This window comes from Panicum virgatum, chromosome 9K, assembly GCF_016808335.1.
Source record: "Panicum virgatum strain AP13 chromosome 9K, P.virgatum_v5, whole genome shotgun sequence".
Lineage (NCBI taxonomy): Eukaryota > Viridiplantae > Streptophyta > Magnoliopsida > Poales > Poaceae > Panicum > Panicum virgatum.
This window is the reverse complement of record NC_053144.1, coordinates 21,638,395-21,653,994: the sequence shown is the minus strand read 5'-3', so window position 1 is coordinate 21,653,994 and position 15,600 is coordinate 21,638,395. Positions and strand designations below refer to the sequence as shown.

At 48.0% G+C, this 15,600-nt stretch overlaps 3 protein-coding genes across 3 annotated transcripts; 1 reads left to right on the top strand and 2 right to left on the bottom strand.

Moving 5' to 3' along the window:
- Positions 1 to 355: 355 nt before the first annotated feature.
- Positions 356 to 1,478, bottom strand: LOC120648582. Its single transcript, XM_039925319.1, has 2 exons — positions 1,150 to 1,478; positions 356 to 1,071 (listed from the first exon to the last, which is right to left on the bottom strand). Exons 1-2 carry the CDS (start codon positions 1,365 to 1,367, stop codon positions 630 to 632), a joined length of 660 nt encoding a protein of 219 aa, XP_039781253.1. The 5' UTR covers positions 1,368 to 1,478; the 3' UTR covers positions 356 to 629.
- Positions 1,435 to 3,799, bottom strand: LOC120647823. Its single transcript, XM_039924656.1, has 4 exons — positions 3,756 to 3,799; positions 2,796 to 3,669; positions 1,524 to 2,714; positions 1,435 to 1,455 (listed from the first exon to the last, which is right to left on the bottom strand). The coding sequence occupies exons 1-4, from the start codon at positions 3,797 to 3,799 to the stop codon at positions 1,435 to 1,437; spliced, it is 2,130 nt and encodes a 709-aa protein (XP_039780590.1).
- A 5,640-nt stretch (positions 3,800 to 9,439) lies between these two features.
- On the top strand, positions 9,440 to 11,319 carry LOC120647822 (aquaporin PIP2-1-like). Its single transcript, XM_039924655.1, has 4 exons — positions 9,440 to 9,767; positions 10,225 to 10,529; positions 10,615 to 10,755; positions 10,994 to 11,319. The coding sequence occupies exons 1-4, from the start codon at positions 9,440 to 9,442 to the stop codon at positions 11,102 to 11,104; spliced, it is 885 nt and encodes a 294-aa protein (XP_039780589.1). The 3' UTR covers positions 11,105 to 11,319.
- The last annotated feature ends 4,281 nt before the right edge of the window (positions 11,320 to 15,600 follow it).

Genomic DNA, 15,600 nt, shown 5'->3' with positions numbered 1-15,600 from the left:
AAGGACAAGTTGAAGTTCGTTTTACCCTGCAAGCCATTCCATCCAAACTTGGTGATAACAGACGTTAACTGAGCTGGAAAAATACTGGAATGCCCTTTGGCAGAGAAACAATGGAACTTTGTCTGTTCCCTTGGTGCCACTCGGTGGGCTCATTTTTTTTGGCACCAAATGTACAGCAGGGCTGTTGACGCCAAAGAAACAAGTTCTAGTTTTTGTTATTTATAAACAGCCCAGAATTTGTAATAAGAATCATATTTGCAACATCTCATCATCATATTTTGTTAGAAACAGCCCAGAATTTGTTTAAAAATAATATTTGCAACATTTCATCATCATACTTGACGAACATGTCATCAACATTACTAAGACAATAGAGGTCATCATAGCTAACACATTGAAACAAAGTTCTCAACAGTCACCACGAGTTCACATAATATTTAGTCCCAGTTTACAAATGGCTCAGAAGCCATCACACAAGCCATCACAGTACATTACAACTAGTTTGAGTTTGCATCCATGCAACCAAAAGATCGAGTGTTCATCCATCAAACCAAAAGCTCCGGTTTTCATCCATCCAAAAGTATTGGGCATGGCATCACAGAGCAAAATACATGCCATCATATTACCTTTCACTGCAGTTCTAGCTTCTTCTTGCTCCTGGTATTGGAAGCTGGGCTACTTGGGCTGCCTGATGCAAGAGGGAGCCTCTTTGGGGTCAGCTTCTTCATGATGGCGTTCCTCCTCTTCGGTGTAGTTTCCTGCGCCTCTAACTGGACTGTGGCAAAAGCGTCCTCAATGACAGGACCTAGGATCACAGACTGCAATGGAACAGGCTCATTGGATCCACTTCCAGACTCTCTAGTTGATGAACTTGTACTTCTAGATCTCTTGGTTTTCTTTGCTCCAGAAGAAGATGATGCCTGTCTCTCCCTTTTCTTTGCTGCTGCCCTTTGTACAGCTTCATTTATTGGGAATTGCATGACTGATGGAGTAGCTACCACAATGCTAGTCTCTGTGTTTGCTCTTGCTGCTGCTGCTGCGGCTGCTCGAAGCCTTTTCTTTGGCACACCCCTACATAGGACAAGCATATGTATCAGTTTGAATTAAAGAAAATGGACATGCAGATGTAAATTAAACAATTTATTTCACCTTTCAGCTATCATTGCAGCTATGTCTTCAGGCTTCCCATTCTTACAGGTTTCCCAATGATGCCCTTTCTGATAGCATATTGGGCACTGATGCCTTCTATCCTTCTGGCTGCTACCACCTTCAAAAGTCCCTTTCATCCTATTCTTCCTTCTTCCTCCTGCTGTTGCCCTAAGTAGTGGAGGGTGCATGAAGAATCCATGGTTGGATGTGGGCCACATGCTCTTGTCTGGAATGCAAGGGATGGAACCTTGATATGCAAGCTTAAAATTATGGACAGAGTAGTAGTCAGACACAAAATCTTCCAGTCTGGCACCAGGGATGGAAGTGATGTAAGCAATTGCATGCTTGCAAGGGATTCCTGTGCCTTGCCAAACCCTACAGGTGCAGCTTCTCAGTTCCAAATCGACCACAAATCTATAGGCTAGATTGACTCCCTTTGCACATACCTCTGCCACACCTTCAGGAGAAGATGTTATCACTTGAATATCCAAATTGAAACTTTTTTCCCTCAGCTGCTTCTCAATGTGAGGCAGAATCTTTCCAGTAAACTTCATGGCCACCCTCTTCCTATGGTTCCATTTGATCAATATCTTCTGCCTTATTGTGTCCAGCAAGTCATCTAGGTTCTTTGCCTTCTCAGGCTTGATCCAATTGTTGAATGACTCGGCCAGATTGTTGGTCACATAGTCCACTTTGGAGCCCAACCTGTATTGGCTCCTAGACCACAGCTTCTTGTGGTTCTCATGCAGATACACCATTGCCTCAGGCTTGGCATCAGCCATTGCCTGGTAATGCTTCTCAAACATGTAGTTGCTCCATGAATATGAAGAAGCCCATAAGTGATCATCAAACACCTTGCCAGAGTACCTTTTCTTGAAATTTTGTACTAAGTGGTACATGCACTCCCTATGTTCAACACCAGGAAAAACTTCAGAAACCCCACTCATGACTGCCTGACCGCAGTCTGTATGGAAACAAAGTCCATCTGGGAATCCAATTACATCTCTCAACCTACTCATAAACCACAGCCAATTATCACAGTCCTCTGAATCAATTACCCCCACTGCAACTGGATACATCCAATTATGTCCATCAACTGCACAGGCTATACACAACTGCCCTCTGAACCTTCCATTCAAAAAAGTACTATCTACTGCAAGATATGGTCTGCATGCTCTAAGGAATCCATCTACACATGGTTTGAGTGCAAAGAATAGTCTTCTGAACCTGATCTTATTGTTTATGGTGTGGTGATCAATGACAAAAGATGAACCAGGACTAGATTCCTCTATCTGGGCCTTAAGCCTAAACAAATTGTCAAAACTTTTATCCCAATGCCCAAAAAGCTTGTCCATGGCTAGATTTTTACCTTTGTACATTCTCCTGTATGGCACAGTTACTTTGTACTCAGCCTTCAACCTCCTTGTCAGCTCTTTAATTCTAAGGTTGGGATCTTCCTTCAACCAGTCCAGCACTTTATCACAAACCCATAACTGAGTGATCCCAACACACACTCCAACCCTACTAGCAGCCTGACAATCATGTTCATGTGGGTTCCTTTTGATCTGCATAAATAAAACCAAGAATGCTGATTATAAACAAATAAATCATTGCAACAAAGAAATCATAAAAGAAGTGCTCTATACCTTAATTGTCACACCATCCTTCAGAGCTGAGGCATGAATTCTCCATGGACAGTCCAGCTCCTCTCTGAACTTGCAGTGCACCCTATACCTCCCTGGATCACTCTTGTCAATTACATACTGGTGCTCTCCAATAGCACAATGAGTAGCTAAAGCAATCTTAAAGGCATCCATATCTGAATACAAAGTTCCTACAGCCATAGGTGGATTTTTCTTATCATAATTAAGATCAGGCAAACCATCAGGGACCCTATCTGAAACCATCTCATCATCAGACTCATCACTCACATCTGAATCAGAACAGATTTCATCCTCAGAACTCTCATAAGCTTTAGGATTTGGGGGTGGTTGTGGTTGGTAGCTGGGACCAAAGTCAAGGTATAACACCTCATCATCAACACCAACATGCTCATTCATTGGGTGTGGGTTAGGCAGGATTTCAGGTTCATCAGACTGAGTATGTGTGCTGTGGCTTGGCTCTCCTAAGCTTGGATCACCAATTGAAGGGGTGAATGGGGTTTCAACAGACTTGGAAGTAGTACCAATGTCCCAAAGTGGAATCTGAGGGGGACCATTACTTGGCTTGTAATATGCAAAGGTAACGAAGCAACATTTGGAAACACTGTGTTTTTCAAACATGTGAAGCAAGTCTTGGTCAGTGCACAACTCGATGTTGACCTTTGTATCCAAGGCCCAATAGTAAACTTTCACTAACTCGCCGTAACCATGAGGATTGGTCTCCACAACTTCATCAACGAAGTCTTTGAAATTAATGCGGTCAGCATCCACAACTTTGCTCAGTTCATACCACTGACCACGACAGTTTGGAGCAACAATCCGCATTTCTAACGTGAAGCTACTGTCTGCGTCGTCCATCCTACAGATGAACAAGGATGAGCAAGCGCAGCAGTAAGCTATCGTGACCTAATGCATAGAGAGGGGGGGGGGGGACGGACAACTCACCCGCCAGGAACGAGCCCGCTGACGCTGTTGCTTGCCGGAGCCATGCGCGAGCCCGCCGTTCCCGCCCGCGCGCGCTGGTTGCGCCACGCCTGGCCACACCCGCCTCGCCTGGGAGCAGCCTGGCCCGCCGCGCCAGCCGCGCAGCGCCCGCCCGCCTGGCACCGTCCGCCCGCCGCGCACCGCCCGCCCGCCGCGCCTGGCACCGCCCGCCCGCCGCGCCCGCCGCGCCTGGCCGCGTCCGCCGCGCCTCGCCCGCCCGCACGGTAGCGCCGCCGGCCCGCCGGTAGGGTTTGGAGCCGCCCTCACGCGAGTCTGCTCGGATGGATAAGTGAGTTGGGCGGGTGCGGGCGAACACTGAAGGGCAGAGGGCCACTGAAGGGCAGAGGGCAAAATTGGAACTGGAAATGCTAGGGCCCACTTGTAAGATCAAGGAAACGGTGGTTTGCTAACAGATCGGGGACGGAATGGTTTGCAGGGTAAAACGAACTTCAACTTGTCCTTGTAGATGTGCAACTTCATTTTAATGGCTTGAAGGTTAGAGCCAAGTTTCATAATGGCTCACAGGTAAAAGGCTCACTGTTCACGCGAACCACAGCTAGGGTTCTTAGGCGTCCCTTCCTCTGTTTATATAGCCCCTTAGGTGGGCTGTCTTTGGCCCCACCTTGGGCGCCCCCTTTTGTGCCGAAAAGGCCAATTAGTGCACCTAATCCCAGTCTAATTCGGATCTCATCCTTATTAGGCTTCTTTCCCTTAAGTGTGTGACCCTATGGGCTCACATGCGAATAGACATGGCCCGAGTACTCTTACTCGGCCCAATAGTAGACATTGACCTCTAGCAAGACATGTCAACTCCTATACGCACACAAAGATCATATCAGACGAGCCGCCACAATATCATATACATGTTGTTCCTTTTGACTCACGATATTTGGTCTAGCTCCAAGCCAACCGCTCTTTCTCGATCCTGTGATTCGGAATTCTTGGTTAACTCTTAACCCCAGCATGGCCATACATTTCCTGATCCGAATCACTCGAGGGGCCCAGAGATATCTCTCTCTTGTAGAGAGGGGCAAATCCCATCTTGACCGACTATGTCTCACAGCATGCTTCTTGACAGACCCGAAAGCCACCTTTATGACTACCCTGTTACGGTGCAGCGTTTGATGGCTCCTAAGTAAGTCGGTTCACATCTTGAGTACATACGACGATCTCAGGTCTTAGGACACAGCGTACATATTGTGTAATGAGAAGTCATCATCTCGTGTTGGGTCAGTTCAGACTCATGTCCCACATGAGCCCACATTATTAGTTTGACATCTACATGTCCATGACTTGTGAAATATAGTCATCAACTAATACATGTGCTAGTCTAATATCCATGTGTGTCCTCACATGAACTCCGACTAGGAACAGCTTTAGAATAACCATACAAGTAAAGAGTCCATAGACAATTCACATAATTGTCAATCAATACAAGTTGTCTTTCATGGATATTCAAGGAACACTTCATTAATTATGAATATAAGGAAATATGATCATCTCTATGATTGCCTCTAGGGCATATTTCCAACAGCAACATCACAAAATATTATGGAAATCTTGCTCTCATCAAATGATTTTGAGTTGATGGTGTTATTAGCTGTAAAACTTCTAGCATTTGTCATGCAAGGGGATCTCCATCTTGATATCGCCAAAGCTCTTGACACTGTTAATCGGGTGTTTTTGTTTGGGATGTTGCAACATTTTGGTTTCCCTAGACGTTGGGTAAACCGGATCTCCATCTTGCTCTCCTCGGCAAGCACGAAGATAATCTTAAATGGATCCCCGGGGAGAAGGATTTGTCATGCAAGGGGACTTCGGCAAGGCGATCCTCTATCGCCTCTGTTATTTGTGCTAGTCATGGAGGTGTTGAACGCCTTGCTGCATCTAGCTGATGAGCAAGAGCTGCTGGGCAAACTACACCCGAAGATCTGCGAGTGAATTTTCCTATATGCAGATGATGTGGTCATCTTCTCATCTACGGAGTAGCAAGACCTAACACTTATTAGGATCATCCTAGAGATGTTTGGATGTGCCTCAGGCCTCAGAATAAATCCTAACAAGTGTCACATCTCTCCGATACCGTGTGATTTACAAGCCACGGTCAATTTGGTCGCAAACTTTCCAGGCAAATTTGATCCTTTTCCCATCAAATATTTGGGCATCCCACTTGGGATTCTTAAGCTTGGCAAGTCGGATTTACAGCCCCTTGTAGACAAAGTTGCCAATCGTCTGCCTAGTTGGAAGGCGGTAATGATGACGAGGGCTGGCCGCACGGTTCTGATTAAGAGTACTCTCTTGGCTATTCCCACACACACAGCTTTTGTTCTCAAGCTCTCTCCATGGGTGATCAGCCGCATTGACAGTTATAGACACAGTTTTCTGTGGCGAGGGGCAGAGGAAGCTAAAGGTGGTCATTGCTTACTAGCTTGGTCGAGTGTTTGTCGCCCTCCGGACCTAGGAGGCTTGGGTATTATTGACCTTCACCTTTTTGGTTGTGCCCTACGTATGAAATGGCTGTGGCAAAGACATTCTGAGGATGCACGCCCTTGGCATGACCTACCTGATGAGAAAGACAAGATTGTTGAGGCAATGTTCGAGGCTTCAATTTGTGTTGAGATTGGTAACGGTCGCAAAGCGCGCTTCTGGACGGATCGCTAGTTGCATGGGCGCTCCATCTTGTGCATTGCGCCGTGCCTTTCTAAGGTTGTTGGCAGCAGGGCGAAGAAAGAGCATTCGGTCGCCGAAGCGCTGACTAATAATCGATGGACCATGGACATTTCGGGTGCCTTGACGGTGCAAGTAATCCTAGAATATCTACTGATTTGGGACATCTTGAGAGATGTGCACCTTAATGACAGCTTGGAGGACCGGGTGTGTTGGGTTTGGACCCCGGACAAAACTTTCTCTACTTCCTCGGCCTACAGAGCTTTTTATGTTGGGCAATATCAGGTCAATGGCGCTAAAGTCCTCCACAAAACGCAGGCACCAGGGAAATGCAAGTTCCTGGTTTGGCTGGCTTTACATGATCGCTGCTGGACGGCGGAACGCCGGAAGCGCCACGGTCTTCAAGACGACGATGCTTGCATTCTTTGTAATCAGGAGCCAGAGTCCATTGACCATTTACTGCTGCTCTGTCCCTTTTCTCGTGAAATTTGGTTTAGAGTTATTTGGTTTAGAGTTTTGAGTTGGTTCAGTTGGGGTGAGGTCGCACCTGACAGTCAAGCTTTTAATCTTGCGGTTTGGTGGGCTGCAGCAAGGAAGCGCATTCCCAGAGACACTTGCAAGGGATTCGACTCTATTGTGGTCCTAGTATCTTGGCTCCTCTGGAAAGAACGAAACAACAGGACCTTTGATCGACGGGCACAAACAACTCAGGAGATGCAAGTTGCCGTGGTTGACGAAATTGTCATGTGGATTCAGGCGGGTTATAAGGGCTTAGAGGTGGCAGCGGTTGCTGCAAATAGGTTCTCAGGTCGCCTAGTGGTCTCCTTTCAAAATGGTTAATGGGTGTATTATAAGGGGTTGGTTCCCTTCTCTGTAACCAACCCAGATGTCGTTGTAAACTTTTTCTTCCCTCTTAATGAAAAACGAGCTCAGGCACGGTCGCGAAAAAAACTTCTAGCATTTAATAATTGTGGTCGACCACCTACACAGATAGTTTTATTTTCATCAATATTTGTGTCACTCATATGAAATTTTCTGAAATAGGTTTAATGACAAGAACATTACCTTGTGCAGTCAGTGATAGGGATCCAAAAAGCAGAGTGAAGAAGAACATCTTCATCAGGTACATCGGCATGTTGTTGGTAGTATCCTTTGCACCAGACCTTTGCCTTCACGAGTGTGGTTTGATATTGGGAGCTATGAAGATGTGCGCAATGAACCTCAATCCTCTTCCCTCTCCTATTTAAGGAACTAGAATAATAAATTCTTAATAAATTCAGAGAATAGGTAAACATGGACATTAGAAAATCGTTACCAGAAAGAGCATACCAGCTAGGATATGTTAAATCAGGCCTTTATACGCACTGAATACATTCCTACATAGTTGTTAGGATGTACTATATATATGCAAGACAAGTTATGGATTTCCAAAGCAACGACTAGAATGTTTTGATTGTATTAACCCCCCAAAAACATTGGGTGGATACTATTTTGGTTGCGAGTGCGGACTATAGTAGTTGTGGCCACGAAATAAAACCGCATGAGTAGAGAACGTGAGAGCTGAGTAGTACCTGAATGACCAACCTGTGGGCAGAGTAGACTCTAAAAGATATGTCTCAAACTTTTTGTTTTGGGTTTTCAACTCGTGTGTACCATGTAAATGTTCTTTCTTTTTTGTATAAAAAAAGGTAGTGCGCTTCCTGCCGATTTTCCCCTCAAAAAAATAATCAGACTGTATTTCACCATGTCAAAGCAGGGTGATAGGTAATGAGCAAAGATTTACATTGGTAACAGCTCTAGCCAACGTTAATGACTATGGGTACTAATAACTGGCTTGATGCCTGTTACTAAAGACCGTTACCAATGACCACGTGCGGCTTCTTCACTTGGCCCACTGTCGTTATTGGTGGTACCTTTGATTGGTCACTGGCAACGGGCCTCACTTAAAGCCCATTACCAATGACATATCAAAGGTAACGGGTTTCACTTGATGAACGTTACCAGTGAGACATCAAAATTAATGGTCATCACTTGAAGCACGTTACCATTGATCTATGAAAGGTAGCAGGCTGCCTGTCAAAGGTAAATGGCTAAACAAGATGCCCATTACCTATAGATGTTGAGCTGGCATGTTTCCTGGCTGCAACCTGGAACTAGCTAGGATTTGGTAGCCACCTTGAACGCGCAAGCAATATATATACTCCATGGTGTTTTTGATTTACCTGGTAGGATGACAAAAAAGGCCAGAAGGGAAGTCACGCCATCATCACCACCTCAGCAACCTCGGCCATCATATCACCACAAGGTGCATGGATCATCATGGCAGAGTTCAAGCGCAGAGGAGTGGGCATGATAAAATTCCAAAATTTTTGTAAATCGCTTGTATGGTGTATTAAATATAGTCGGAAAAAAATCGCATTACACAAATGGACTGTAAATCGCGAGACGAATCTAATGAACCTAATTAGGCCGCGATTAGACACTAAATTGCTATAGTAAAGCTATAGTAAACATGCTTTAGTGATGGATTCATTAGCTTTGTCTCGTAGTTTACAAACAAATTCTGTAATTAGTTTTATGATTAGTTTATATTTAGTACTTCAAATATGAAAAGATTCTCTTTCAAAATTCAAAATAAGATAAACTAAACACGGCCTGAAACCTGAAAGTGGCTTTGAAGATCGCGGGGTTTACCGTGTCGATCCTCTTCTCCCTGCCTCAGTGGTCAGTGCCTCGGGCGGGTCAACAATTTACCTGAGATCTGATGCAACTTGCCTTTAATTAAAAAACCAAGAACGAGGAGCAATAAGTCGGCCAATCGGAATCTTGGAAACGAGGAAACCAAAACTTTATTCATTTCTCTGCGACCCCAACCTCCGATGGATTCCTCCCTAATCACATTCTTCCTCTTCCAACGAGCATATAAATCTCATGTCATATAAGTCGACCATATATCTGCGGATACCAATTAGGAATCAATGGCTGCTGACCAGGAGATTATCATGCAGCAGCAGCGGGAGGAGCACGGCGGCGGCGGCGAGTCCAGCCGCAGGGACTACACCGACCCGCCGCCGCAGCCGGTGGTAGCCACGTCGGAGCTGCGGAGGTGGTCGCTGTACCGCGCGGCCATCGCCGAGTTCGTGGCCACGCTGCTGTTCCTCTACGCAGCGGTGGCCACGGTCATCGGGCACAAGCGCCAGACGGAGTCGGACGCGTCCGGCTGCGGCGGCGTGGGCGTCCTCGGCATCGCGTGGGCCTTCGGCGGCATGATCTTCCTCCTCGTCTACTGCACCGCCGGGACCTCCGGTGAGTTCGGAACCTCTCTGCCAATCCTACTATTGCGCGAGCAAAAATAAGAAGAAGAAGAAAAAATCAAGTGAAATTTCCGACTTCCAAACGAAGGCCTTGTTTGGGACCGCGTCGCGACGCTTAAACGCCAAACGCAGAAATAATTCCGTCAAACAGATTGCGTCTGACGCGCGTTTGAGGAACGCCCCCGAGGCAAAAAGCGGAAGTTCCAACTGCGCAAGGAAAAATCGCAGAAGCGACGTTCCGGCCGCGTTGGCGTTTACGCGTCGCGCTTCTGGTGCTCGCGGTCCCAAACAGGACCGAACTCTACAAGCATCGTTTGAGCCCGACCCAGCCTAGCAGAGTGAAAACTCCGGGCTCAGCTCGCTGACGCTGGGCCGGTCCAGGTGCAAGTCGATCCGGTCCATGGTCGCTGACGTGTAGCGTGTGGCGCATGACGTGTAACGGGAACCAGGCGGGCCCATCAACCCCGCGGTGACGTTCGCGCTGCTCCTGGCGCGGAAGGTGTCGCTGCCCCGCGCCGCGCTCTACGTCGCCGCGCAGTGCTTCGGCGCCGTCTGCGGCGCGGGCCTCGCCAGGGCGGTCCACTCCTCGCCGCCGGGCGCCTTCGCGCGGCTCGGCGGCGGGGCGAACGTCGTGGGCAACGGGTACAGCAGGGGCACGGGGCTCGCCGCCGAGGCCGTGGGCACGTTCGTGCTCGTGTACACCGTCTTCTCGGCCACCGACGCGAAGCGCAGCGCGCGCGACAGCCACATCCCGGTAACGGACTATTACCGTGTACGGCGCCTGTCTTTCTGCGGAGAGGGAGTTGCTATATATTGCTTGAACACGGATGATCTTGCAGATGCTTGCTCCCCTGCCGATCGGTTTCGCGGTGTTCGTGGTGCACCTGGCCACCATCCCCATCACGGGCACGGGCATCAACCCGGCGAGGAGCTTCGGCGCCGCCGTCGTCTACAACCAGGCCAGGGCATGGCATGATCAGGTAAGCAAGGGACCAACAGATGCTCAACCTGTTACCTGTCACGCTTAAATATAGTTCACTGCTACACACGCAGGTAATCAGATACAGTACACTTATAAAACCCAATCATGCGCTCATAAAAAAACTTTTTTTACAATTTCTCATCAACGTTTTCTTTAAAAAAAAAAGACTTTTCCCTTGTAATCAATTTTGGTTCTAAAATTCGACCCTCGCATCAATTAATCATTTTGTTGTGCAGTGGATCTTCAGGGTAGGGCCTCTCATCGGGGCGGCCATCGCCACGCTCTACCACGAGCACGTCCTGCGGGCAAGTGCTCTCAAGGCACTGGGCTCTTTTAAGGCTGGATAGGCATAACAAGTTCTTGGATCTCGCGATGATCAGTCGTGCCTGGAGTGAAGAGCATGTATGTGTTCGGAGACAATGCGCTCGGATAAAGCATCATGATCGCCTCCTTAAAAGTTGCACAAGGCAGTCTCTTCTCCCTGGCCCCCCTCTTGGATCATGCTCTATATGTACCATTACTTCAGACTCTCAAGGTCTTCCGGTCTCCTTTGTTGGCGCTCCGCCCTCGCGCAGCAGTGAGCACGAACAGAGCACCGCAGAGCTCTCCCGGGGGGTCACCGTCGAAGTCGTACCTCCGGCGATCCCCCGGCCAAATCTTCGAGCGGAACCGACGCTCTACATCTCCCTCTAGCTCACAGACCCGCTGTCTTCACAAGATCGCGAACACAGACGACGAATTTGGCACGGCGAGTTGGGGAAGATGAACAGTAACTCGGGACGAGTTTTGCGCTCTAACGCACGGCGCCGGACGCCGCTCTCCAATTCACTTCGCACAGATCACAACCGGAGTACAACGGAGCTTTATAGCCCCAGGAACGCACCCACGTCCCACACTACGCGCTACGACGCCGCCACCTCCGCCACGGGCGCGCACGACGCGCTCCAACGCGCTCCCGCCGCAACCGGAGATGCTGCGCCCAATGCGCCCGCTTCCAACGGTCTTCAACGCCCGCGCGTCCGACGCGAGTCTCCTCCTTCGATCGCAGCAACGATCACGTCGACGATCGGCTCCCGATCGCTCTGCGCACACACGCACTTGACACGTCCTCGCGCACGCACACGAGTTCACCGCATCCTGGCGCGCACACACGCGGCCAGACACGGCCGCACACACGCGCGCACACACGCGCACACACTCCGCCCAGCCGCGCGCCATGAACGCGCTGGGTTTATTCTAACATCCTTTCTTTCTTTCTTTTTTGTCCTTTTGAAGTCATGTACTGCTGTCGAGAACACTGAAATGAACCATATGGAGCACCAGTCTCACTCTACAAGTTCGATGAGCTTTTTGCGGACCTGTGCCTACTATCTACCGAGAGCTATAATGCGCTACATGCCTACTCGTACAATGTAACACCATTTTCTGATAAACTAGTTAATCTGGTGAAATTGAGCCTTGGTTTTTATATGAAAAACACTGAAATTTTGTGCATCAGAGCTGCAGAAGCAGCAGCACAGAGTGAGGAGAAACAAGGAGATTTTGAATGCCGTGTCTTCACTTCCTCTCCTTGATCCCTATACCTATTTCCTCCAACAAAAGGGAGCAATCATACAATCTAAGCCATGCCTCCCTGGGTATGATTACACAAATTAAACTAACACAAGATTCCCAACAACATTCTGCATACTCTGAAGTGTGAACTGTATCCATTGTATATCTGCATAACATATTAGCATTCGACAGTTGCAGAGTTAACCTAAAGACACATCACACATCAGAGTGTGGCATCCTTGTCCTTCTTGTCCAATGCATTTAACAAAGAACCCTACCAGCCAATACCCAGAAAGATTCCTAGTAATACTATATCTTTGTGCTTCTGAAGAGTGACTGGGTGCTAGTGCAACAAGTTCAACAGCACATTCAGACAGACAGGTTATGCTTTGCAAATGTCCCCGGACGGTCCACTCTGGAAAAGATGGAGGAGTAAAGGCGACGGAACGTGGGGCATGGCTGCATGCCACGCCTGTTCAATTGCTCGCGGCGGCAGCGGCGGCAGCGGGCGCTCGCCGAATCGATGGATTCGGCACGGCAGACGGCGGTGCGGGCGCGCGGCCTTGTCCCTGCGCAGGCAGCAATCATGCCTGGGGCGTTGGCGCGGCAGGGCATGGGCGCATGGCTGGGTGGGGGAAGAAGAGGAGGTAAAGAGCATGCCCTCTGCTGCGTCCCTGCAGGTGTTGCCTGGGCTTTTCTGGGCCTTGGATGGTTTATCTAGTGCAAATTGGGGCCTGGATGGTAAAAGCAGCTGGAGTGGATGATTCGGGGTGGTGTATTCATAAAAGAAATCACCCTACTTGCAGAGATTAATCTGCATTGTTTCCCTGCTAAGTTTGTACGCTGACTGTGTGATTATTTGGTTGCTGTCACATTAGCTCCTGAGGCTTCTGTTCTGTTGTAGCCCTTTTACTGATCAAGAGTTACTTCTAAGCTTGCCGTGATCAATCCTACACCAAAACAATTAAACATACACTAGCACATAACGTCGCCAATACCTACAAGATATTCAGCTCAATCTCAATAGTTGTAGGCCTAAGATTACAAGGATCCTCTGCTCATTTTCTCTGTGCCAAAGAATGCTTCCATCATTAACAGCCCAAAAGCGAACAGAAAGCTAACGAAAAGTTGCTTAAAAGTCATGCATTAAAATAATAAAAACTAGCAGTGTTTCTGAAACACTGTTGGAGTGACTATGATTGATCCCCTAACTAGTCAGAATAAACAACTTTTTTTAGGAAGCTGAATAAACAGGACTGATTAAGGATGTGTCTGTCTCGCTCTCAGTGTCTCACCCCTCCATGGATATCGTCTGCACCTGGAGCTAAAGCTCTCGCAGAACATCATTCCATCTCTTCACACCTCATCATCATTCTGCTCCCCTTTCGCTTGCCACAACAAGAATTGCAGTAGAAGCAAAGCCTCACACACTGGACCTTTGCTTGCTTACTCCTAGGGCCTCTATATAAGCACTACGAAGTCAAGCTCAAGCTCACCTGCACACTTATGTGATCGAGCACAGTAAGCACCAGCTGAAAGTTCAAGGTGCAACTCAAACCATGGGAAAGACCACCGCAATGGCGGCTGTGGCGGCGGCTGCGATCGCTCTTCTTCTCCTACCCCTCGGGCAGGCCGAGGAGAGGCCCACGGCGGCGCACGGCGTCGCGTCAGCGCCAGCGCTCGCACCGCGCGGGCAGCAGCAGCTGAGGGAGTCCGCGGTCAGAGGAACTACGGCGAGCGTGGCGAGGTCTGATGTGACGGAACAACCAAATTAAAACTCTAATTAAGCGTAACAGCCGTCATTTGAACACATCAGGCACATTCGCTTAATGGCTTAATTTGGCGATCCTTTCTCAACCCACGGCCCGATCGAAACGACACCAGTAGTCCCACGCGAAGGCAGGCGCAGATGGTACAAGCACGACAAAATACCTGAAAATACAACAACTCGACACAAGGTAATATATAACTTTTACAAACCCAGTGAAAATACCATAGTTTTACAATCCAAGTTCAAATACACCATGACTTACATAATTTACAAAGATTACATAATGTTCAAACTTTACAATAGTGAAACAAGTTCAAAGAAAAGAACCTGCAACTAAACTAATTCCCTGGTTCAGGTCCAACACAACCGGTCAGACCGGTTCCCAACACCGGACAGACCGGTGCCCCTCGGCCCACACTAACCACCGGTCAGACCGGTCCAGACAGGACAGAGGGCTGCACACTCAGCCCTCGATGGTGAAACCCGGCTAACTCTTAGCCTAGGGGTCTCGATCCACCACTTCCCACCACTCTGCATCTCTGCGGATAAACTTGACACAACAGGGGCAGAAATCAACGTCCGAATGCACTGAAATAAAAAAATATAGTGGCAACAAACCCTGAGCAACTAATACTCAACAAGACTTACCCGACCAGTGGGTATAACTTAGCCCACATATCTAGACATGCAAGGCTTTCTGGCTGGTGGTTAATTTTGCAGAAAAAACTTCTAAAATGAGTAATTTTTTCCATTTTTAGCTCCAAATTGTATATGCTAAAATCATCAACTAGTATTTGCATCTGCTAAGCAATCGTAACAAACATAGAGTAATAATTCATGATAATCATTTCTAATCATCACTTAAATTCCATATAGCATTACTACGATGCGGTGCTGCGATCAAAGTGCTCATATCCGAGAGCGACTGACGGCGAATGGATCTGCTTTAACCTTGCAAGGTGAACCTAACCAACATGGCACGCGTATGCCCCGTCGGACCACACGCACCAACCATTCTCCTCCCCGCCTCGAACTACAGGAACCAGCCTAACGACATATGGTCAACCGAGCTCAACGTGAGACCACCAAAAGTAAACATATGCATCCTCAATTCTCCACGACTACTCGACCACCCCATGAGTTGGGTGCGGATTCCTGTACTTTCGAAGCAAGGCAGTACTCGGCTTACCGGTTTCGACTACCTCCTACTCCCGGCATGCGGCTAGTACAATTCAAACTCGATCACAGGGCCAGACAACGAACGGTCCTTAACCAACACAGACGGGGCTAGCCTTTCCCCACCCGGTCTCCAATTTCTTTTCCTTCTCCAACCTATTCCAATATTCCATATACTCGAAATAACGAGATAACCTATATCTCGCGAGTGACCAGAAATCACTCGACTTCTATCAAGATCTTATTAAGCATAGCATTTCTATCGTCCTATACATACTAGTATAACTCCAGAGAACCTAGGGATCATGCAACTAGAGTTCCAAACAATTCCTAAACCTAATG